Genomic DNA, 25,893 nt, shown 5'->3' on the forward strand with positions numbered 1-25,893 from the left:
GGACACTGGGGGGGGAGAAAGAGAGATGGTGGACACGGGGAGAGAGAGAGATAGTGGACACTGGGGGAGAGAGAGAGAGGGGACACTGGGGGAGAGAGAGATAGTGGACACTGGGGGGGGAAGAGAGAGAGATGGTGGACACTGGGGGAGAGAGAGAGATAGTGGACACTGGGGGAGAGAGAGAGAGAGAGAGATAGTGGACACTGGGGGGGGGGGGAGAGAGAGAGAGTGGACACTGGGGGAGAGAGAGAGATAGTGGATACTGGGGGAGAGTGAGAGAGATAGTGGACACTGGGGGAGAGAGAGAGATAGTGGACACTGGGGGAGAGAGAGAGATAGTGGACACTGGGGGAGAGAGAGAGATAGTGGACACTGGGGGAGAGAGAGAGATAGTGGACACTGGGGGGGAGAGAGTGAGATAGTGGACACTGGGGGTGAGAGAGAGATAGTGGACACTGGGGGAGAGTGAGAGAGATAGTGGACACTAGGGGAGAGAGAGAGATAGTGGACACTGGGGGAGAGAGAGAGATAGTGGACACTGGGGGAGGGAGAGAGAGCGTGGACATTGGTGGGAGAGAGAGAGAGGACATTGGTGGGAGAGAGAGAGTGGACATTGGGGAGAGAGAGATAGAGAGTGGACATTGGTGGGAGAGAGAGAGTGGACATTGGGGGGAGAGAGTGGACATTGGGGAGAGTGAGAGATAGTGGACACTGGGAGAGAGAGAGAGAGAGTGGACACTGGGGGGAGAGAGAGAGAGAGAGTGGATATTGGGGGGAGAGAGAGAGAGAGTGGATATTGGGGGGAGAGAGAGAGTGGACATTGGTGGGAGAGAGTGGACACTGGAGGGAGAGAGAGAGAGTGGACACTGGGGAGAGAGAGAGAGAGGACACTGGGGGGGGAGAGAGAGAGAGAGAGAGAGGACATTGGGGGGAGAGAGAGTGGACACTGGAGGGAGAGAGAGAGAGTGGACACTGGGGGGGGGGGGGAGAGAGAGTGGACACTGGGGGGGGGAGAGAGAGTGGACACTGGGGGGGGGAGAGAGAGTGGACACTGGGGGGGGGAGAGAGAGTGGACACGGGGGGGGAGAGAGAGTGGACACTGGGGGAGGGAGAGAGAGTGGACACTGGGGGGGAGAGAGAGTGGACACTGGGGGGGGAGAGAGAGTGGACACTGGGGGGGGAGAGAGAGTGGACACTGGGGGGGGAGAGAGAGTGGACACTGGGGGGGAGAGAGAGTGGACACTGGGGGGGAGAGAGTGGACACTGGGGGGGGGGAGAGAGTGGACACGGGGGGAGAGAGAGTGGACACTGGGGGGGAGAGAGAGTGGACACTGGGGGGGAGAGAGAGTGGACATGGGGGGAGAGAGAGTGGACACTGGGGGGGAGAGAGAGTGGACACTGGGGGGGGGGAGAGAGAGTGGACACTGGGGGGGAGAGAGAGTGGACACTGGGGGGGAGAGAGAGTGGACACTGGGGGGGAGAGAGAGTGGACACTGGGGGGGAGAGAGAGTGGACACTGGGGGGGAGAGAGAGTGGACACTGGGGGGGAGAGAGAGTGGACACTGGGGGGGAGAGAGAGTGGACACTGGGGGGGAGAGAGAGTGGACACTGGGGGGGAGAGAGAGTGGACACTGGGGGGGAGAGAGAGTGGACACTGGGGGGGAGAGAGAGTGGACACTGGGGGGGAGAGAGAGTGGACACTGGGGGGGAGAGAGAGTGGACACGGGGGGAGAGAGAGTGGACACTGGGGGGGAGAGAGAGTGGACACTGGGGGGGGAGAGAGAGTGGACACTGGGGGGGAGAGAGAGTGGACACTGGGGGGGAGAGAGAGTGGACACTGGGGGGGAGAGAGAGTGGACACTGGGGGGGAGAGAGAGTGGACACTGGGGGGGGAGAGAGAGTGGACACTGGGGGGGAGAGAGAGTGGACACTGGGGGGGAGAGAGAGTGGACACTGGGGGGGAGAGAGAGTGGACACTGGGGGGGAGAGAGAGTGGACACTGGGGGGGAGAGAGAGTGGACACTGGGGGGGAGAGAGAGTGGACACTGGGGGGGAGAGAGAGTGGACACTGGGGGGGAGAGAGAGTGGACACTGGGGGGAGAGAGAGTGGACACTGGGGGGGGGGTTGGGTGGGTAGAGAGAGTGGACACTGGGGGGGGGGAGAGAGAGGGTGGACACTGGGGGGGGGGAGAGAGAGAGGGTGGACACTGGGGGGGGAGAGAGAGAGAGTGGACACGGGGGGGGGGGAAGAGAGAGAGTGGACATTGGGGGGAGAGAGAGAGAGTGGACATTGGGGGGAGAGAGAGTGGTCACTGGAGGGAGGGAGAGAGTGGACATTGGGGGGGAGAGAGACTCGACACTGGGGGGGGGGGAAGAGAGAGAGTGGACACTGGGGGGGGGGGAAGAGAGAGAGTGGACACTGGAGGGAGGGAGAGAGTGGACACTGGAGGGAGGGAGTGGACATTGGGGGGGAGAGACAGTCGACACTGGGGGGGGAGAGAGTGGACACTGGGGGGGAGGGAGAGAGTGGACACTGGGGGGGAGAGAGAGGACACTGGGGGAGAGAGAAAGATAGTGGACACTGGGGGAGAGAGAGAGATAGTGGACACTGGGGGAGAGAGAGAGATAGTGGACACTGGGGGAGAGAGAGATAGTGGACACTGGGGGAGAGAGAGAGATAGTGGACACTGGAGGAGAGAGAGAGATAGTGGACACTGGGGGGAGAGAGAGTGGACACTGGGGGAGAGAGCGAGAGAGAGAGAGGACAATGGGGGAGAGAGAGAGGACACTGGGGGAGAGAGAGAGATAGTGGACACTGGGGGAGAGAGAGAGATAGTGGACACTGGGGGAGAGAGAGAGATAGTGGACACTGAGGGAGAGAGAGAGAGGCCACTGGGGGAGAGAGAGAGATAGTGGACACTGGGCGGGGGAGAAAGATAGTGGACACTGGGGGGGGGAGAAAGAGAGATGGTGGACACGGGGAGAGAGAGAGATAGTGGACACTGGGGGAGAGAGAGAGAGAGGACACTGGGGGAGAGAGAGATAGTGGACACTGGGGGGGGAAGAGAGAGAGATGGTGGACACTGGGGGAGAGAGAGAGATAGTGGACACTGGGGGGGAGAGAGAGAGAGAGAGATAGTGGACACTGGGGGGGGGGGGGGAGAGAGAGAGAGTGGACACTGGGGGAGAGAGAGAGATAGTGGATACTGGGGGAGAGTGAGAGAGATAGTGGACACTGGGGGAGAGAGAGAGAGATAGTGGACACTGGGGGAGAGAGAGAGATAGTGGACACTGGGGGAGAGAGAGAGATAGTGGACACTGGGGGAGAGAGAGAGATAGTGGACACTGGGGGGGAGAGAGTGAGATAGTGGACACTGGGGGTGAGAGAGAGATAGTGGACACTGGGGGAGAGTGAGAGAGGTAGTGGACACTAGGGGAGAGAGAGAGATAGTGGACACTGGGGGAGAGAGAGAGATAGTGGACACTGGGGGAGGGAGAGAGAGCGTGGACATTGGTGGGAGAGAGAGAGAGGACATTGGTGGGAGAGAGAGAGTGGACATTGGGGAGAGAGAGATAGAGAGTGGACATTGGTGGGAGAGAGAGAGTGGACATTGGGGGGAGAGAGTGGACATTGGGGAGAGTGAGAGATAGTGGACACTGGGAGAGAGAGAGAGTGGACACTGGGGGGAGAGAGAGAGAGAGAGTGGATATTGGGGGGAGAGAGAGAGAGAGAGTGGATATTGGGGGGAGAGAGAGAGTGGACATTGGTGGGAGAGAGAGAGAGAGAGTGGACACTGGAGGGAGAGACAGAGAGTGGACACTGGGGGGAGAGAGAGAGAGGACACTGGGGGGGGAGAGAGAGAGAGAGAGAGAGGACATTGGGGGGAGAGAGAGTGGACACTGGAGGGAGAGAGAGAGAGTGGACACTGGGGGGGGGGAGAGAGAGTGGACACTGGGGGGGGGGGAGAGAGAGTGGACACTGGGGGGGGGAGAGAGAGTGGACACTGGGGGGGGAAGGGAGAGTGGACACGGGGGGGGAGAGAGAGTGGACACTGGGGGAGGGAGAGAGAGTGGACACTGGGGGGGAGAGAGAGTGGACACTGGGGGGGGAGAGAGAGTGGACACTGGGGGGGGAGAGAGAGTGGACACTGGGGGGGGAGAGAGAGTGGACACTGGGGGGTAGAGAGAGTGGACACTGGGGGGGAGAGAGTGGACACTGGGGGGGGGAGAGAGTGGACACGGGGGGAGAGAGAGTGGACACTGGGGGGGAGAGAGAGTGGACACTGGGGGGGAGAGAGAGTGGACATGGGGGGAGAGAGAGTGGACATGGGGGGAGAGAGAGTGGACACTGGGGGGGAGAGAGAGTGGACACTGGGGGGGAGAGAGAGTGGACACTGGGGGGGAGAGAGAGTGGACACTGGGGGGGAGAGAGAGTGGACACTGGGGGGGAGAGAGAGTGGACACTGGGGGGGAGAGAGAGTGGACACTGGGGGGGGAGAGAGAGTGGACACTGGGGGGGAGAGAGAGTGGACACTGGGGGGGAGAGAGAGTGGACACTGGGGGGGAGAGAGAGTGGACACTGGGGGGGAGAGAGAGTGGACACTGGGGCGGAGAGAGAGTGGACACTGGGGGGGAGAGAGAGTGGACACTGGGGGGGAGAGAGAGTGGACACTGGGGGGGAGAGAGAGTGGACACTGGGGGGGAGAGAGAGTGGACACTGGGGGGGAGAGAGAGTGGACACTGGGGGGAGAGAGAGTGGACACTGGGGGGGAGAGAGAGTGCACACTGGGGGGGAGAGAGAGTGCACACTGGGGGGGAGAGAGAGTGGACACTGGGGGGGAGAGAGAGTGGACACTGGGGGGGAGAGAGAGTGGACACTGGGGGGGAGAGAGAGTGGACACTGGGGGGGAGAGAGAGTGGACACTGGGGGGGAGAGAGAGTGGACACTGGGGGGGAGAGAGAGTGGACACTGGGGGGGAGAGAGAGTGGACACTGGGGGGGAGAGAGAGTGGACACTGGGGGGGAGAGAGAGTGGACACTGGGGGGGGGGGTTGGGTGGGTAGAGAGAGTGGACACGGGGGGGGGGGGAGAGAGAGGGTGGACACTGGGGGGGGGGAGAGAGAGAGGGTGGACACGGGGGGGGGGAGAGAGAGAGAGTGGACACGGGGGGGGGGAAGAGAGAGAGTGGACATTGGGGGGAGAGAGAGAGAGTGGACATTGGGGGGAGAGAGAGTGGTCACTGGAGGGAGGGAGAGAGTGGACATTGGGGGGGAGAGAGACTCGACACTGGGGGGGGGGGGAAGAGAGAGAGTGGACACTGGGGGGGGGGAAGAGAGAGAGTGGACACTGGAGGGAGGGAGAGAGTGGACACTGGAGGGAGGGAGTGGACATTGGGGGGGAGAGACAGTCGACACTGGGGGGGGGAGAGAGTGGACACTGGGGGGGAGGGAGAGAGTGGACACTGGGGGGGAGAGAGAGAGTGGACACTGGGGGGAGAGAGAGAGTGGACACTGGGGGGGAGAGAGAGAGTGGACACTGGCGGGGGTGAGAGAGAGTGGACACTGGGGGAGAGAACATAGAACAGTACAGCACAGTACAGGCCCTTCGGCCCTCGATGTTGTGCCGAACCTTTTCCGAAACCAAGATCAAGCTATCCCACTCCCTATCATCCTGGTGTGCTCCATGTGCCTATCCAATAACCGCTTGAAAGTTCCTAAAGTGTCCGACTCCACTATCACTGCAGGCAGTCCATTCCACACCCCAACCACTCTCTGAGTAAAGAACCTACCTCAGACATCCCTCCTATTATCTTCCACCACGAACCTTATAATTATGCCCCCTGATAACAGCTACATCCACCCGAGGAAATAGTCTCTGAATTTCCACTCTATCCCCCTCATCATCTTATAAACCTCTATTAAGTCGCCTCTCAGCATCCTCTGCTCGAAAGAGAAAAGTTCCCTCAACCTTTCCTCATAAGACCTACCCTCCAAACCAGGCAGCATCCTGGTAAATCTCCTTTGCACTCTTTCCAGTGCTTCCACATCCTTCTTATAGTGAGGTGACCAGAACTGCACACAATATTCCAAATGTGGTCTCACCAAGGTCCTGTACAGTTGCAGCATAACCCCACAGCTCTTAAACTCAATCCCCCTGTTAATAAAAGCTAACACACTACAGGCCGCCTTCACGGCTCTATCCACTTGTGTGGCAACCTCCAGAGATCTGTGGATATGAACCCCAAGATCTCTCTGTTCCTCCACATTCCTCAGAACCCTATCTTTGACCCTGTAATCCGCATTCAAATTTGTCCTAGCAAAATGAATCACCTCGCACTTATCAGGGTTAAATTCCATCTGCCATTTTTCGGCCCAGCTCTGCATCCTATCAGTCTCTTTGCAGCCTACAACAGCCCTCCATCTCATCCACTACTCCACCAATCTTGGTGTCATCCGCAAATTTATTGATCCACCCTTCAGCCCCCTCCTCCAAGTCATTTATAAAAATCACAAATAGCAGAGGACCCAGCACTGATCCTTGTGATACACCGCTGGTAACTGGTCTCCAGTCTGAACATTTTCCATCCACCACCACCCTCTGTCTTCCATGAGATAGCCAGTTACTTATCCAATCGGCCAAGTTTCCCTCTATCCCACACCTCCTTACTTTCTTCATGAGCCGACCATGGGGGACCTTATCAAACGCCTTACTAAAATCCATGTATACGACATCAACTGCCCTACCTTCATCAACACACTTAGTTACCTCCTCAAAAAATTCTATCAAATTTGTGAGGCAAGATTCACCCTTCATGAATCCGTGTTGACTATCCCGGATTAAGCTGCATCTTTCTAAATGGTCATAAATCCTATCCCTCAGGACCTTTACCATTAACTTACTGACCACCGAAGTAAGACGAACCAGCCTATAATTACCAGGGTCATGCCTATTTCCTTTCTTGAACAGAGGAACAACATTCGCCACTCTCCAGTCCTCTGGCACTATCCCTGTAAGGGTTTTAACAACACCAGGTTAAAGTCCAACAGGTTTACTTGGTAGCAAATACCATTAGCTTTCGGAGCGCTGCTCCTTCGTCAGATGATCTGACGAAGGAGCAGCGCTCCGAAAGCTAATGGTATTTGCTACCAAATAAACCTGTTGGACTTTCACCTGGTGTTGTTAAAACTCTTACTGTGTTCACCCCAGTCCAACACCGGCATCTCCATATCATGACAATTCCTGTGGACAGTGAGGACCCAAAGATCAAAGCCAAAGGCTCTGCAATCTCATCTCTTGCCTCCCAAAGAATCCTAGGATATATCTCATCAGGCCCAGGGGACTTATCGACCCTCAGGTTTTTCAAAATTGCTAATACATCTGCCTCCTCCAGCCTATCAGTCTGTATCACTCATCCTCAAAAACATGGCCCCTCTCCTTGGTGAACACTGAAGAAAAGTATTCATTCATCACCTCTCCTACCTCTTCTGACTCCATGCACAAGTTCCCACTACTGTCCTTGACCGGCCCTAACCTCACTCTGGTCATTCTTTTATTCCTCACATAAGAGTAAAAAGCCTTGGGGTTTTCCATGATCTGACCGGCATCTGAATAATGTGGGGTAGTTGCCCTTCACCACGCATAGTGGCAATTCCGCGCATTGGTCTTTCAACTGTATCTTCACCAGTACATAACCCTTGTGAGGAACCATTTGCTTGGTATATGTTCGGTAATGTGATCTTTGCAGGGCTTAACGGCCGGGTCTTTAACTCCTGTATACTGATCCGGGTGTCAAGGACAAAGCTCTCCCCAAATCCATTTCCGTTTGCACCATTTTCCCCTCCAGTATAGGGGGAACGCAGAACCGGTCAGCTTCACCTCGTAGTGGTAGAATGTTTAGACTCGGCTCTTGTTTCTCTGGACTGTCTGCTCCTTCTGCAGACCTGGCCTCTCCATGGCAGGCAACATGGGCCTGTTTTTTCCTATCTCTGGGCTTAGTTGCAGCTGGCAATTCCGGGCAATGTGACCAACTCGCTTGCACTAGTACTCCCTGTGGCCTGTCCTGACACACGGGTGACATTCTACTTGCGATGCCAAAGCCTGCAGGGTTTTCACTGCCTTGTGCACCTGGGCACTGACACCCAACTGCGCTGCTTCTCTGGCAACTGATTCCAGGGAAGTTGCAATCTCTAATGCAGACTTAAACTGTAAATTATTTTCAGCCAATAACTTTCGCTCAATGGCTTCATGCCGGAAGCCACAAACCAGCCGGACCCGTAAAGCATCATCGAGTCCGTTTCCGAACTCTCTGATCAGCCAGTCTCTTCAGAGTTGCCACAAATTGCGCAATGGACTCCCCTTTGAGTTAGTCTTGTTTGTAGAATCGAAAATGCTCAGCAATCATGAGTGGCTTTGGAGCGAAATGAGCCTTTAGTACATCGCACAATTCCTGGTAATTCTTCTCTGCCAGTTGGTCTGGTTGTACCAAACTCCTCAGATCAACAAAGGTGCTCAAGAAGATCGGTGCGACCATGTTCTCGCCCATGTTATTTGCTGCCACCACATAAGCTCTGTTTCAGGTAGGCGGCTCTCTGCCTCATTATCGAAGGGCCTTATTTCAGCGAAACTGGCCGGCATTCTTTTCTGCCAGTGAGAATGTAGACTTGAAGCCTCCTGTCGTCAGCAGCTGCCCACTTCCCCAGGCCCCCTCAGTGCCCACTTCCCGCGATGGCCGCTCCTTTGATGACTGTAGTGAAAGCTCCTTCCTCGCCGTTGACGGTAGCCTGAATCCCCTCAGCCCCGCCTTTCACGGGTCTCGGCCCATTACTTCCTTCCGTCATCACTGATAGCTGCCCATAGCTGGCATCGGTTGGGGAAGGAAACTGCAGGGGATGGGCACAATTGTAATGTGGAGCTTGTTCAAGGAACAGCTACTACGCGTCCTTGATAAATATGTACCTGTCAGGCAGGGAGGAAGCAGACGTGTGAGGGAACCGTGGTTTACGAAGGAGGTTGAATCTCTTGTGAAGAGGAAGAAGGAGACTTATGTTAAGATGAGACGTGAAGGCTCAGTTAGGGCGCTTAAGAGTTACAAGTTAGCCAGGAAGGACCTAAAGAAAGAGTTAAGGAGAGCCAGGAGGGGACATGAGAAGTCTTTGGCAGGTAGGATCAAGGAAAACCCTGAAGCTTTCCATAGGTATGTCAGGAGTAAAAGAATGACTCGGGTAAGATTAGGGCCAGTCAAGGACAGTATGGGAAGTTGTGCGTGGAGTTTGAAGAGATGGGAGAGGCACTAAATAAATATTTTTTGTCGGTATTCACACAGGAGAGGGACAGTGTTGTCGAGGGGAGTACTGAGATGCAGGCTGTTGGACTGGACGGGATTGAGGTTCATGAGGAGGAGGTGTTAGCAATTCTGGAAAGGGTAAAAATAGATAAGTCCCCTGGGCCGGAAGGGGTTTATCCTAGGATTCTCTGGGAGGCTAGAGAGGAGATTGCAGAGCCTTTGGCTTTGATCTTTGTGTCGTCATTGTCTACAGGAACAGTGCCAGAAGACTGGAGGATAGCAAATGTTGTCCCCTTGTTCAAGAAGGGGAGTAGAGACAACCCTGGTAATTATAGACCGGTGAGCCTTACTTCTGTTGTGGGCAAAGTTTTGGAAAGGATTATAAGAGATAGGATTTATAATCATCTAAATAGGAATAATTTGATTAGGGATAGTCAACACGGTTTTGTGAAGGGTAGGTCGTGCCTCACAAACCTTATTGAGTTCTTTGAGAAGGTGACCAAAGAGGTGGATGAGGGTAAAGCGGTTGATGTGGTGTATATGGATTTCAGCAAAGCGTTTGATAAGGTTCCCCATGGTAAGCTTTTGCAGAAAATACGGACACATGGGATTGAGGGTGATTTAGTGGTTTGGATCAGGAATTGGCTCGCTGTAAGAAAACAGAGGGTGGTGGTTGATGGGAAATATTCATCCTGGAGTTCAGTTACTAGTGGCGTACCACAAGGATCTGTTTTGGGGCCACTGCTGTTTGTCATTTTTATTAATGACCTGGATGAGGGCTTAGAAGGATGGGTTAGTAAATTTGCGGATGACACTAAAGTCGGTGGAGTTGTAGACAGTGCGGAGGGAAGTGGCAGGTTACAGAGGGACATAGATAAGCTGCAGAGCTGGGCTGAGAGGTGGCAAATGGAGTTTAATGCGGAAAAGTGTGAAGTAATTCAATTTGGAAGGAGCAACAGGAATACAGAGTAATGGGTTAATGGAAAGATACTTGGTAGTGTGGATGAACAGAGGGAACTGGGTGTCCATGTACATAGATCCCTGAAAGTTGGCACCCAGGTTGATAGGGTTGTTAAGAAGGCGTACGGTGTGTTAGCTTTTATTGGTAGAGGGATTGAGTTTCGGAGCCAGGAGGTCATGCTGCAACTGTACAAAACTCTGCTGCGGCCGCATTTGGAGTATTGCGTACAGTTCTGGTCGCCGTATTATAGGAAAGATGTGGAAGTGTTGGAAAGGGTGCAGAGTAGATTTACCAGGATGTTGCCTGGTATGGTGGGAAAATCGTATTAGGAAAGGCTGAGGGGCTTGAGGTTGTTTTCGTTAGAGAGAAGAAGGTTAAGAGGTGACTTAATAGAGGCATACAAGATGATCAGAGGATTAGATAGGGTGGATAGTGAGAGCCTTTTTCCTCGGATGGTGTTGGCTCACACGAGGGGACATAGCTTTAAATTGAGGGGTGAGAGATATGGGACAGATGTTAGAGGTAGGTTCTTTACTCAGAGAGTAGTAAGGGTGTGGAATGCAGCAGTAGTGGACTCGTCAACATTAAGAGCATTCAAATGGTTATTGGATAAACATATGGCAGGGCAAATGGGATGAAGGAGTACAATATAAAGGGAAAGACTCTTAGTACTGTGGAGGATCAGAAGGACCTTGGGGTCCGGGTCCATAGGACTCTAAAATCGGCCCCGCAGGTGGAGGAGGAGGTTAAGAAGGCGTATGGTGTGCTGGCCTTTATCAATCGAGGGATTGAGTTTAGGAGTCCGGGGATAATGATGCAGCTATATAAGACCCTCGTCAGACCCCACTTGGAGTACTGTGCTCAGTTCTGGTCGCCTCATTACAGGAAGGATGTGGAAAAGATTGAAAGAGTGCAGAGGAGATTTACAAGGATGTTGCCTGGATTGAGTGGCATGCCTTTTGAGGATAGGCTGAGGGAGCTCGGTCTTTTCTCCTTGGAGAGACGTAGGATGAGAGGAGACCTAATCGAGGTATATAAGATGTTGAGAGGCATAGATCGGGTGGACTCTGAGGCTTTTTCCCAGGGTGGAAATGGCTGCTACGAGAGGACACAGGTTTAAGGTAGTGGGGGGTAGGTTAGGGGGAAGCTTTTCACACAGAGGGTGGTGGGCGAGTGGAATCGGCTGCCGTCAGTGGTGGTGGAGGCAAACTCAATAGGGTCTTTTAAGAGACTCCTGGATGAGTATATGGGACTTAATAGGATGGAGGGTTATAGGTCGGCCTAAAAGATAGGGATATGTTCGGCACAACCTGTGGGGTCGAAGGGCCTGTTTTGTGCTGTAGTTTTTCTATGTTTCTATATTGGAATAGTGTAGATTAGAGGGGCTTTAGATTGGTTTCACTGGTCGGCGCAACATCGAGGGCCGAAGGGCCTGTACTGCGCTGTTATGTTCTATGAAGGTTATCTTGGATTGCAACGGAATCTTGATCAATTGGGCCAGTGGGCTGATGAATAGCAGATGAAATGTAATTTAGATAAACGTGTGGTGATGCATTTTGGTAGATTGAATCAGGGCAGGATTTACTCAGTTAATGGTAGGGCGCTGGGGAGAGTTATCAAGCAAAGAGATCTAGGCCTACGGGTTCATAGGTTCTTGAAAGTGGAGTCACAGGTAGACAGGGTGGTGAAGAAGACATTCGGCATGCTTGGTTTCATTGGTCAGAATATTGAATACGGGAGTTGGGATGTCTTGTTGAAGTTATACAAGACATTGGGAAGGCCACACTTGGAATACTGTGTACAGTTCTGGTCACCCTATTATAGAAAGGATATTATTAAACTAGAAAGAGTGCAGAAAAGATTTACTAGGATGCTACTGGGACTTGATGGTTTGAATTATAAGGGGAGGCTGGATAGACTGGGATTTTTTTCTCTGGAGCATAGGAGGCTTCGGGGTAATCTTATTGAGGTCTATAAAATAATGAGGGGCACAGATCAGCTAGATAGTCTATATCTTTTCCCAAAGGTTGGGGGAGTCTAAAACTAGAGGGCATAGTTTTAAGGTGAGAGGGGAGAGATACAAAATGGTCCAGAGGGGCAATTTCTTCACACAGAGGGTGGTGAGTGTCTGGAACAAGCTGCCAGAGGTAGTAGTAGAGGCGGGTGCAATTTTGTCTTTAAAAAAGCATTTAGACAGTTACATGGGTAAGATGGATATAGAGGGATGTGGGCCAAACGCGGGCAATTGGGATTAGCTCAGTGGTAAAAACAGCAGCATGGACAAGTTGGGCCGAACATCCCGTTTCCATCTGTAAACCTCTATGACTCCAGTGTATTTTTTGAAGACTCGGGGCGATGGTCTAGCTCCTCCCTCTTCACCAGAATGGAACGCCAGCGGAATGTGTAGGCCATGAAGCAGTCTCATCGCTAGTTACATACGTCCCTATGGACGAAGGATGCAGAAAGAATCACAAGTTCGGCCTGATGACGTGATCACTGGGAGCTGTGCTCATTCACAGGTCTAAAACTACCCCAGGGAGGAGCTAATTGTCCAGGGGTCACCTGACTTGTATTCTTAAAGAGGCGGTTCACACCCCAAACCCCAACATACAATATATATGCATATATCTCAGTAAGTGAGTGGCTGAAGAATGCAGCATTAGTAACGACTCCCAGTATGTTAATGACACTGAGGTGGACTCTGTTCTGGCTCTGGTGCGACTGTGACTCGGCACTGTCATTGTGAGCAAATATCCATTGTTAACAATAATTCTGAGAGTTTTCTGAACGATCTGAGCGATAATAAATAATTATCTGTCTTTCTACAGATTATTCATAGAGAAGGGAACTGGGAGAAGAAGGGAGTGATGAAAACTCTATGTGAATAGCTAGAAATTCTTGAAGCTAACAGCGAGCAGCTTTTTAACCAGTTTTTTACAAGCTCGTGGGAGTTCCGAAGACGGGGAACAAATCAATGGCAGCGCTTCCCCTCGGCATTCGCTTCTTAACTTCATTTACACGGGATCAGTGGTAAGTTTAGCTTTATGAGGCTGTTGCTATCTTTTGTAATCATTTCCTGTTGCGTAATGAGATAATTTAGCTGAAGCTTGTCTGTTTTTGAGTCTTGCATCATATCTCGGCAGTGTAAATTGTCCTTTTTACCATGTTGGGACAGCATCGGCTATGAAGTGCTTTCTGTCACTGATTCGAGTGAACAGACACTCCTGGAAGTGTCTGTAAGAAGAGTGTGTCATTGATATTGCTAAGTAGCAGATTTGGCTTTAAATGTGTGGTTTGCTGCATTTCAGAATTCACAGTTGTAATGGATTTGGTAATAACCTGCCGTGAACATGTCTTAAATTCTGTCCTAGTACTGTTCTTCTGCCTAACTTTCCGAGCCAGAGCTCCCTGGATGATAAAAGTAAAATAATGGTGAGGATGGGTGGATGGATATCTGCACAACTTGTTTTTTTAAACATTAATTTTGGGATGTGGGTGTGACTGGCTGGGCCAGCATTTATTGCCCATCACTATAATTGCCCCTTGCACTGAGTGTATTTCAGAGTCAACCACATTGCTGTGGGTCTGAAGTCACATGTAGGCCAGACTGGGTAAACATGACAGATTTCCTTCCCTAAAGAATGTTAGTGATCCAGATGGATTTTTACAACAATCAACAAGACTTTCATCATTCGACTTTAAATTCTAGATTTTTAGACAAGTCAAATTTCATCATCTGCCATTGTACGATTCGAACTTGGGTTCCCAGAGCATTATCCTGGGTCTCTGGATTACGAGTCCAGTGACAATACCACTACACCACTGCCTCCTCCATTCTTTCTGAATCTACCCTGTCTAATCCTTATTAGAATTTATAAGTTTTTTGAGATCCCCTCTCACTCTTCTAAACCCCAGTGAATATAATCCTAACCGATTTAGTCTCTCCTCATATGACAGACCAGCCATTCCAGGAATCAGCTGTACTCCCTCTATAGCAAGGACATCCTTCCTCAGATAAGGACACCAAAACTGCACACAATACTCCAGGTGTGGCCTCACCAATGCCCGATACAATTGCAGCAAAACATCCCTGTCCCTATACTCAAATCCTCTCGCCCTGAAGGCTAACATACCATTTGCCTTCTTTACTGCCTGCTGTACCTGCGCACTTACGTTCAGCGACTGATGCACGAGGACACAGGTCTCGTCGAGTATCCACCTCTCTCAATTTACACCCATTCATGTAATAATCTGTCTTCCTATTATTGCTACCAAAGTGGATAACCTCACATTTATCCACATTATACTGCATCTCCCATGCAAATGCTCACACACTCAGCCTGTCCAAATCACGCTGAAGCATCTCGACATCCTCCTCACAGCTCACCCTCCCACCCAACTTTGTATCATCTGCAAATTTGGAGATAATTGTTCTGATTCAGGTCAGAAACTCCAAAGTGTTTTCTGAAGTCTGCTTGGATCATAAGTTTAGCATCTTGAATTTGTCTAGGATAAGCATGATGGACTTCACTTCAGGTATGATTCAAATGATCCACTAGAGAGCTTTTCTCAAACAAAGTTTATTTAAGAATATAGTTAACATTTATAGTCAGAAAATTAGCAAGAACTATTATCAATTACAAATAAGAAACAAAACAGCCACTATAATGTATAACCTTTAAGGTACATCTGAGGTGTTCCAATCAAACCCTTGCCATAGACAAAACCCTTTTATACAGGTTCAATACAGCAAAGTCCACTGCTGTGTGATAATGGAAATTGAGTCCTTTGGGTGAAGTCTGCAGTTCTCTGGATTCACGTTGAACAGTTTGAAGACAAGACAGCTTCCCAAAACACCAGAGAGACTCTGGTCTAGCCCCCAACAACAGCAGATTCTCACCCCTCAGGAAAACAAGATAACCAACAGGGAGAGAGCGAAAACACTTCTTTTTAGCTTGCTGTCCCTTCTAAAACTAGAACTAAAAACTCAAACCTGCAGCTCCAAACTGGAAAAGTAAACTGTCACCTGACCTGCCCACAGTTTTTTCTCCTCCCAACAATGACATCGTCTAAGTCTGTGAGCATGAAGTCCACTGACTGTGAGAGCTGCAGAGATTGTGATTTTTAAAAAAACACTTCTTAAAGGTACACTAATGTCACCTAATACATTCAGTTCTCTCTTCCAAATCATTGATATATAATGTGAACAGTTGGGGTCCTAGCACAGATCCCTGCGGAACCCCATTAGGCACTGACTGCCAATCAGAAAAAGATCCACTTATGCCAACTCTTTGCTTCCTATCTGCTCACCAACTTTCTATACATCTCACGACATTACCTGCAATCCCATGTGCTTTAACTTTACATAGTAGTCTGATCTGTGAGACCTTGTTGAAAGCCTTCTGAAAGTCTGAATAAACTACATCAACTGGTTCTCCTCAGTTAACTCTTATTAGTTATATCCTCAAAGAATTCCAATAGATTCATCAAGCATGATTTCCCTTTTGTAAATCCATGCTGACTTTGTCTGATTATACCACTGCCTTCCAAATGTTGTTTTGAAGTCCTTGATAATGGACTCCAGCAACTTCCCCAGTACCGACGTTAGGCTCACTGGTCTATAGTTCCCTGCTTTCTCTCTACCTCTCTTTTTGAATAGTGGGCTCACATCAGCCACCCTCCAATCTGTAGGAACCAGTCCAGAGTGCAAACAATTTTAGAAAATGGATCTACTATTTCCAGGGCCACTTCCTTAAGTACTCTGGGATGAAAATTATCAGGACCTGGAGATTTATCCGCCTTCAATTCCATCAATTCCCCAAAACCATTTCTCTACTAATGCTGATTTCCTTCAGCTTCTCACTAAAACATGTTTCTTTCAGCATTTCTGGTCCATTATTCATGTCTTCCTTTGTGAAGACTGAAGCAAAGTACAAAGTTAATTCCTCAGATATTTCTTTATTCCCTGTTATGAGTTTTCCTGTTTCTGACTGTAAGGGACCTACATTCGTTTTTGACAATCTTTTTCTCTTTACATACCTAGAGAAACTTTTACAGTCAGTTTTTATGTTCCCCACCATCTTACTTTCATACTCTATTTTTCCCTTCTTAACCAATCCCTTGGTCCTCCTTTGCTGAATTTTAAACTGCTCCCAATCCTCGGGCCAATTGCTGTTTCTTGCCAATTTGAATGCTTCTTCCTTGAATCTGATACTATCTCTAATTTCCCTTGTAAGGCACGGTATGGCCACAATTCCCTTACCACTCTTGCATCAAGCAGGAATTAACAACTTCGGGAGTTCACCTATTTATTCTTTAAATGCCTGCCATTGCCTGTCCACTATCTTTCCTTTCAGTAATGTTTCCCAGTCCATCATGGCCAATTCATGCCTCATACCATCATAGTTATCTTTACTGAGATTCAGGACCCTGGTCTCAAAATCAACTACATCATTATCCATCTTGACAAAGAATTCTACCATATTATGGTCACTCGTCCCTAAGGATTCTGTCTGAACTAAATTGCCAACTAATCCTTTCTCATTGCACAACACCCAGTCCAAGATAGCCTGTTCCCTTGTTGGTTCCTCAACATATTGCTCCAGAAAACCATCCCGTATGCACTCCAGAAACTCTTGTACTGTGACTAATTTGACTCTCCCAATCTACATGCAGATTAGAGTCACCCATAATCATAGATGTTCCTTTAACACATGCATCTCTGGTTTCCTGTCTAATGCTTTTCCCAACATTACCATTACAGTTTGGTGGTCTGTAAACCAACCCCCACCAATGTTTTTTGCCCCTTGTTGTTTCTTAACTCGACCCATACAGATTCCACATCATCTGTGCTGATATCTTTCCTCAATATCGTATCAATATCATCTTTTATCAACAATGCAACTCCACCACCTTTTCCTTTCTGTCTGTCCTTCCTAAACACTGACTAGCCCTCAATGTTTAGTTCCATCTTTGCTCATCTTGGAGTCCCGTCTCTGTAATGCCAACGATATCATACACCTTTACATCTATCTGTGCAACTAATTCACCCATTTTGTTGTGAATGCTCCGAGCATTCAGGTACAAAAACTTAAGGTGGGGACTTTCAACATTTCTCTTCCCTTTCCTACTATTTTTTATTTGGTCCTTATCGGACTCTGGCACTTGATTTCTCTGCCTATCACTTTTCTTTTCTCCTTCCTGTCGCTTCCTCTTGTTCTTCATTCCCCCTGCTCTGGATCCTTGCAAAGGTTCCCACCTCACTGCCATATGAGTTTAAACCCTCCCCAACCGCGCGAGCAATTACCCACCCAAGGACATCAGTCCCGATTCTGCCCAGGTGTAATCCGTCCAGTTTGTACAGGTCCCACCTCCCCCAGAACCGGTCCCAATGCCCCAGGAATCTGAAACTCTTCCCCCCTCACCATCTTTTCCGCCATGTATTCATCCGATATATGCTGCTGTTTCTTCTCTGACTGACACGTGGCACAGGTAGATCTTGAGATCACTATCTTTGAGGTCCTACTTTGCAGCTTGCTTCCTAGCTCCCCATATTCTGCTTTTAGGACCTCATCCTTTTTTTATACCTATGTTGTTTGTACCGACGTGTACTCCGACCACTGGCTGTTCACCCTCCCCCTTCAGCAGAATGCAGGGAGCTAGGAAGAAAGTTAAGAAATCAGACCTCAAAGGTAGTGATCTCAGGATTACTACCGGTGCCACGTGCTAGTCAGTAGAAATAACAGGATACATCGGATAAAGAGATGGTGTCGGAGGAGGATTTCAGATTCCTGGGGCATTGGGACCGGTTCTGGGGGAGGTGGGACCTGTACAAATTGGACAGGTTACAGCTGGGCAGGACTGGGACTGATGTCCTCGGGGAAGTGTTTGCTAGAGCAGTTAGGGAGGGTTTAAACTAATATGCCAGGGGGATGGGAACCTATGTAAGGAGTCCAAGAAGGAGGGGGCAAGGACAAAATGTGGGGAGAATATTCCAACTACATCAAAAATCAGGAAAAAAGTTAAAAGGAAGGAGAACTCAGGAGATGTTATGAATGGATGTGTTAGAATTCAAAAAGAAGGTACAAAAACTAGCATACGGGCACTTTATCTGAATGCTCGTAGCATTCGAAACAAGGTAAATGAGTTGACAGCATAAATCATTGCAAACGAGCATGATTTGGTGGCCATTACAGAGATGGTCACGACTGGGAGTTGAATATCCAGGGGTATCAGACTGTTCGGAGGGACCGACAGGAAGGTAAGGGAGGTGGTGTAGCTCTGATATTTAAGGATGACATCAGGGCGGTAATGAGAGATGATATAGGGTCTATGGGGGGAAAAAAAAGGTTGTTTCTATTTGGGTGGAAATTAGAAATAGTAAGGAGAAAAAGTCACTGATAGGCGTAGTCTATAGGCCACCAAATAATGACATCATGGTGGGGCGAGAAATAAACAAAGAAATAACTGCTGCGTGTAAAAATGGCATAGCAATTATCATGGGGGATTTTAATCTACATATCAATTGGTCAAACCAGGTCGGTCAAGGCAGCCTTGAGGAGGAGTTCATAGAATGTATCAGCGATAGCTTCCTTGAACGGTCTGTAATGGAACCTATGAGGGAGCAAGCTATCCTAGATCCAGTCCTGTGTAATGAGACAGGAATAATTCATGATCTTACAGTTCGGGATCCTCTCGGAAGAAGCGATCACAGTATGGATGAATTTAAAATACAGATGGAGCGTGAGAAGGTAAAATCCAATACCAGTGTCTTGTGCTTAAACAAAGGAGACTATAAAGGAATGAGGCATTGGCTAAGGTAGACTGGGAGCAAAAACGTGATATGGTGGGACAATTGAGGAACAGTGGAGGACTTTCAAAGCAATCTTTCACAGTGCTCAGCAAAAGTATATACCAGTGATAAGGAAGGACTGTAGAAAAAGAGATAATCAGCCATGGATATCTAAGGAAATAAAGGAGGGTATCAAATTGAAAAAAAAGCATACAAAGTGGCAAAGACTAGTGGGAAACTAGAGGATTGGGAAATCTTTAAAGGTCAACAGAAAGCCACGAAAAAAGCTATAAAGAAAAGTAAGATGGATTATGGAAGGAAACTAGCTCAGAATATAAAAACAGAGAGCAAAGGTTTCTACAAATATATAAAACGAAAAAGAGTGGCTGAAGTAAACATTGGTCCTTTAGAGGATGAGAAGGGGGATGTAATAACTGGAAATGAGAAAATGGCCGAGGCATTGAACAGGTATTTTAGAACATAGAACATCGAAAAGCTACAGCACAAACAAGCCCTTCGGCCCACAGGCTGCGCCGAACAATTTCCTTACCTTCTAGGCTCATCTATAACCCTCTATCTTACTAACCTCCATGAACCTATCCAAAAGTCTCTCAAGACTCAATCGAATCCGCATCCACCACCACTACCGGCAGCCGATTCCACGCACCCAGCACCCTCTGAGTGAAAGATTTACCCCTAACATCTCCTCTGTACCTACTCCCCAGCACCCTAAACCTGTGACCTCTCGTGACAACCATTTCAACCCTGGGTAAAAGCCTCTGAGAATCCACTCTATCAATACCTCTCAACATCTTATACACCTCTATCAGGTCACCTCTCATCCTTCGCCTCTCCAAGGAGAATAGACCTAGCTCTCTCAACCTATCCTTATAAGGCATACCACTTAATCCCGGCACCATCCTTGTAAATCTCCTCTGCACCCTTTCTATGGCTTCCACATCCTTTCTGTAATGAGGCGACCAGAACTGGGCACAGTACTCCAGGTGGGGTCTGACCAGGGTCCTATACAGCTGCAGCATTATCTCCCGATTTCTAAACTCAATTCCTCTATTGATGAAGTCCAGTATTCCATACGCCTTCCTAACCACAGCCTCTACCTGCGACGCCGCTTTGAGCGTCCTATGAACCCGGACCCCAAGATCCCTCTGTTCTTCCACACTGCCAAGCGTCTTACCCTTAATATTATATTCTTCCATCCTATTCGACCTGCCAAAATGAGCCACCACACACTTATGTGGGTTGAAGTCCATCTGCCACTTCTCCGCCCAGTCTTGCATCTTCTCTATGTCTCGTTGCAACTGCTGACATCCCTCTGCACTATCCACAACACCTCCAACCTTTGTGTCATCAGCAAACTTTCCAACCCATCCTCCACTTCCTCATCCAGGTCATTTATAAAAATCACAAAGAGCAAGGGTTCCAGAACAGATCCCTGGGGCACCCCACTGATGACCGACCTCCACTCTGAAAAAGATCCATCTACGACCACTCTTTGCCTTCTGTGGGCAAGCCAGTTCTGAATCCACAAGGCAATGTCCCCTTGTATCCCATGCCCCTTCATTTTCTCCATAAGCCTTGCATGGGGCACCTTATCAAACGCCTTGCTGAAATCCATATAAACCACATCTACCACTCTTCCCCCGTCTAAGTGTCTAGTCACATCTTCAAAAAACTCAATCAGACTCGTAAGGCATGATCTGCCTCGGACAAAGCCGTGCTGGCTACTTCTGATCAGACTATTCCTTTCCAAATGTTCATAAATCCTGCCTTCTCAGGATCTTCTCCATCAACTTACCTACCACTGAGGTTAGACTCACCGGTCTATAATTTCCTGGGCTATCTCTTCTCCCTTTCTTGAATAATGGAACCACATCCGCCATCCTCCAATCCTCCGGAACCTCTTCCGTCTCCATTGACGACGCAAAGATCATCGCCAGAGGATCAGCAATCTCTTCCCTCGCCTCCCACAGTGACCTGGGGTACATCCCATCCGATCCCGGCGATTTATCTAACTTGATGCTTTTCAACAGCTCCACCACATCCTCTTTCCTAATGCCCACATGCTCAATCTTCTCAGTCCACTGCAAGTCTGCACTGCAACTACCAAGATCCTTTTCCACTGTGAATACTGAAGCAAAGTATTCATTGAGTACCTCTGCTATTTCTACCGGTTCTATACAGACTTTCCCATCATCACATTTGATAGGTCCTACTCCTTCACATCTTATCCTCTTGCTCTTCACATACTTGTAGAATGCCTTGGGGTTTTCCTTTATCCTGTCTGCCAAGGCCTTCTCATGTCCCCTCCTGGCTCTTCTAATTTCCCTCTTTAGTTCCTTCCTACTAGTCGTATACTCTTCTAGATTTCTAACATTACCTAGCTCCCTGAACCTTTTGTAGGCTTTTCTTTTCTTCCTGACTAAATCCGTTACAGCTTTCGTGCACCGCGGTTCCTGTAACCTACCATAACTCCCCTGTCGCACCGGAACATTGCCGTGCAGAGCTCCAGACAAATTTTCCTTGAAAATTTGCCACATTTCTTCCGTACGGATGGGTATGTGAAGCTGAGTCCACAAAAAGATCAGCCATGATCTTATTGAATGGCGGAGCAGGCTCGAGGGGCCAGATGGTCTACTCATGCTCCTTGTTCTTATAATGTCCTGCAGCCGCTCCGAGACTTGACCTGAGCACCAAGGAAGCAACATGCCATCCTGGAATCTCATTTGCGGCCACAGAAACGCCTGTCTGTTCCCCTTACAATTGAATCCCCTGTAACTATTGCATTCCCACACTTTTTACTCCTCCCCTCTGCGACAGACCCAACTGTGGTGCAATGGATTTCAGACCATAAGATATAGGAGCAGAATTAGGCCATTCGGCTCATCAAGTCTGCTCTGCCATTCGATCATGACTGATATGATTCCTATCCCCATTCTCCTGCCTTCTCCTCGTAACCCTTGATCCCTTTATTGATCAAGAACCTATCTATCTCTGTCTTAAAGACACTCAATGACCTGGCCTCTGTGGCAACGAGTTCCACAGATTCACCACCCTGTGGCTAAAGAAATTCCTCCTCATCTCTATTTTAAAGGAGTGTCCCTTCACTCTGAGATTGTGCCCTCGTGTTCTAGTCTCTCCGACGAGTGGAAGCATCATCTCCATGTCCACTCTATCCAGGCCTCTCAGTATACTGTAAGTTTCAATTAGATCCCCTCTCATCCTCCTAAACTCCATTGAGTATAGACCCAGACTCTTCAACCACTCCTCAAATGGCAAACCCTTCATTCCAGGGATCATTCTTGTGAACCTCCTCTGGACCCCCTCCAAGGCCAGCACATCCTTCCTTGGATATGGGGCCCAACACTGCTCACAATGTTCCAAATGGGGTCTGACCTGAGCCTTATACAGCCTCAGCCGTACATCCCTGCTCTTGTATTCTAGCCCTCTAGAAATGAATGTTAACATTGCAGTTGCCTTCCTAACTGCCAACTGAACCTGCGTGTTAACCTTAAGAGAGTCCTGAACCAGGACTCCCAAGTTTCTTTGTACCTTAGATTTCTGAAGCCTTTCCCTGTTTAGAAAATAGTCGACACCTCTATTCTTCCTACCAAAGTGCATGACCTTTGGCTGTTGCTGTTTTCCCCTGAAAGACCATTCCCCTCAACAGTATCCAAAACGAGAAGGCAAGTCGCCTGAAGGCATGAGTTTCAGGATTCCAGCCGTTGGTAGTTTTGATGAGGACAGCCAGAGTTCTCTTTTCAGCTACTGGTTTGACGGTAAACACAGTAAGAAGTCTCACAACACCAGGTTAAAGTCCAACAGGTTTATTTGGTAGCACAAGCCACTAGCTTTCGGAGCGCTGCTCCTTCGTCAGGTGACTGGGAGTTCTGTTCACAAACAGGGCATATAAAGACACAAACTCAATTTACAAAATAATGGTTGGAATGCGAGTCTTTACAGGTAATCAAGTCTTAAAGGTACAGACAATGTGAGTGGAGAGAGGGTTAAGCACAGGTTAAAGAGATGTGTATTGTCTCCAGACAGGACAGTTAGTGAGATTTTGCAAGCCCAGGCAAGTCGTGGGAGTTACAGATAGTGTGACATGAACCCAAGATCCCGGTTGAGGCCGTCCTCATGTGTGCGGAACTTGGCTATCAGTCTCTGCTCAGCGACTCTGCGCTGTCGTGTGTCATGAAGGCCGCCTTGGAGAACGCTTACCCGAAGATCAGAGGCCGAATGCCCGTGACCACTGAAGTATTCCCCAACAGGAAGAGAACACTCTTGCCTGGTGATTGTCGAGCGGTGTTCATTCATCCGTTGTCGTAGCGTCTGCATGGTTTCCCCAATGTACCATGCCTCGGGACATCCTTTCCTGCAGCGTATCAGGTAGACAACGTTGGCCGAGTTGCAAGAGTAGGTACCATGTACCTGGTGGATGGTGTTCTCACGTGAGATGATGGCATCCGTGTCGATGATCCGGCACGTCTTGCAGAGGTTGCTGTGGCAGAGTTGTGTGGTGTCGTGGTCACTGTTCTCCTGAAGGCTGGGTAGTTTGCTGCGGACAATGGTCTGTTTGAGGTTGTGTGGTTGTTTGAAGGCAAGAAGTGGGGGTGTGGGGATGGCCTTGGCGAGATGTTCGTCTTCATCAACGACATGTTGAAGGGTCCGGAGAAGATGTCGTAACTTCTCCGCTCCGCGGATGGCATCTACGTGATGGTAGACAGCATAGGCCGTTTGCCTGGAGTTCTGATCTTGTTGGAAGTTAAATGGGATCTGCCTTAGTTCAGTTCTACTAGATAATATTCTAGTGCAGCTTGGGGAGGGTCATGTGCCATACCTCCAATGTTGGACACGGGTGTATTCCCATTGCTGGACTCCAGGTGTTTAATTAGAGACTGGTTTTGGGTTAATAAACATTATTGAAACCATTGTGTCTGAATTGCTAATTCAGCCATTTAGTACCATTATTGGAGATTATGATCTGTGGAGGTTTTCCGTCGTTTGGAGTTATCGGTTACCATCCCCGTGGCCATTGTTACTTTGAAACTGCTACAAAGTAGCAAAGTGTCGCTCCTTCAGGTGATGACGGAGCGACACTCAAAGTTTGTGCTACCAAATAAACCTGTTGGACTTTACCTGGTGTCGTGAGACTTCTCCATCCAAATTCCAATCGGAATTAGCCAATAGCTAGAACAATTCCTAAATCAGTCGGAATGCCACCCAAGATAAGGGGGGAAGGTTCAGTGCAGATGTACGAGGGAAGTTTTTTACACAGAGGGTAGTGAGGGCCTGGAATGCACTGCCAAGTGATGAGGTTGAGGCAGTTACGTTAGCCACATTTAAGACTTATCTTGATAGGCATATGAACAAACAGGGAATAGAGGGATATAAGCAATTGGTCTAGATAGGACAACGTGGAGGGCCGAAGGGCCTGTTCCTATGTTGTATTGTTCTTTGTTCTTATGTTAGTGTGGTGAGGGGGGCGATTCTGCAAACTGGGTGAGACCTTATTGCGGCTGTGCAGGGAGTTCTACTCTGCATCTAATCAGAGAATTGATACAACACAGAGGAAGGCCATTCGGCCATCGTTTTGGTGCTGGCATTCCTAGGAGTAATCCTCATTCTGCCACTCTCCCTGCCTCTCTCCACATTCCTCCTTTCAGATATTTATACAATTTAGGAAATGTGGGAATATTTACAGTGCAGTCGGAGGTCACTGTGTCCATTGTGTCTGCGCTGCTGAATAACCTTCCACCCAGCCTCATCCCACTGCCAGCATTTGGTCCTGAGAAGGTTCCGGTGCTCGAGGTGCAAATCCAGACACCGTTTCAATGAGTTTTGGGTTTCTGCTCAGCTACCCCTTCGGGCAGTGAGTTCCAGACCCCCACAACCCTCTGGGTGCAAAGACATTTTCCTCACCTTCCCTCTAATCCAACTCCCAATCACTTTAAATCAATGTCTTCACGTCACTGACCTGGGTGTCCGTGTGCACCAGTCACTGAAAGTAATCATGCAGATACAGCAAGCAGTTAGGAAGGTAAAAGGTATGTTGGTCTTCGTTGCAAGAGGACTTGAGTACAATAGTAATGATATCTTACTCCAGCTGTGAGGGCCTTAGTGAGAGGCCACATCTGGAGTATTGTGTGCAGTTTTGCTCCATTTATTTATTAGTGTCGCAAGTCAGCTTACATTAACACTGCAATGAAGTTACTGTGAAAATCCCCTAGTTGCCACACTCCGGTGCATGTTCGGGTACACTGAGGGAGAATTTAGCACGGCCAATGCACCTGACCAGCCCGTCTTTCAGACTGGGAGGAAACCGGAACACCCGAAACAAACCCACGCAGACACTGGGAGAATGTGCAGACTCCACACAGACAGTGACCCAAGCCGGGAATCGAACCCGGGTCCCTCGCGCTGTGAGGCAGCAGTGCTGGACTCACCTGATGAAGGAGCAGTACTCCGAAAGCTCGTGATCCCAAATAAACTTTAACCTGGTGTTGTGAGATTTCTTACTGTGTCCACCCCAGTCCAACGCAGGCATCTCCACATCATATCTAAGAAAGGATATACTTGCCATAGAGGAATTGGGGGTGGCACAGTGCTGCCTCAACGCCAGGGACCTGGGTTCAATTCCAGTGTCAGGTCACTGTCTGTGTGGAGTTTGCATGCTCTCCCCGAGTTGGCGTGAGTTTCCTCTGGGTGCTCTGCTTTCCTCCCACAGTCCAAAGATGTACTACCTTCAGGGATCTGTGGAAATTCACTCCCAAGTTCCCTCACTTCCTCCACTTACTCCCATTTTTTTGCATAATCCTTTGTCTTGTTTGATCTCCCTAA

General features: G+C 49.2%; 1 protein-coding gene across 2 annotated transcripts in view; it reads left to right on the forward strand.

Annotated features, from left to right (window-relative positions):
* The window catches only part of LOC144506669 (glucose-6-phosphate exchanger SLC37A1-like), a 109,737-nt gene that overhangs the window by 2,031 nt on the left and 81,813 nt on the right, over positions 1-25,893 (forward strand). The window contains exon 2 of one of the 2 annotated variants that reach the window (XM_078233091.1): positions 13,073-13,274. In XM_078233091.1, the coding sequence (XP_078089217.1) occupies positions 13,219-13,274 (56 nt within the window). In that variant the 5' untranslated portion in view covers positions 13,073-13,218. Of the gene's footprint in view, positions 1-13,072; positions 13,275-25,893 lie in introns of those variants that run through there. The other variant, XM_078233090.1, reaches the window with a different exon arrangement.

This window comes from Mustelus asterias, chromosome 17 (genome assembly GCF_964213995.1).
Source record: "Mustelus asterias chromosome 17, sMusAst1.hap1.1, whole genome shotgun sequence".
Taxonomy (NCBI): domain Eukaryota; kingdom Metazoa; phylum Chordata; class Chondrichthyes; order Carcharhiniformes; family Triakidae; genus Mustelus; species Mustelus asterias.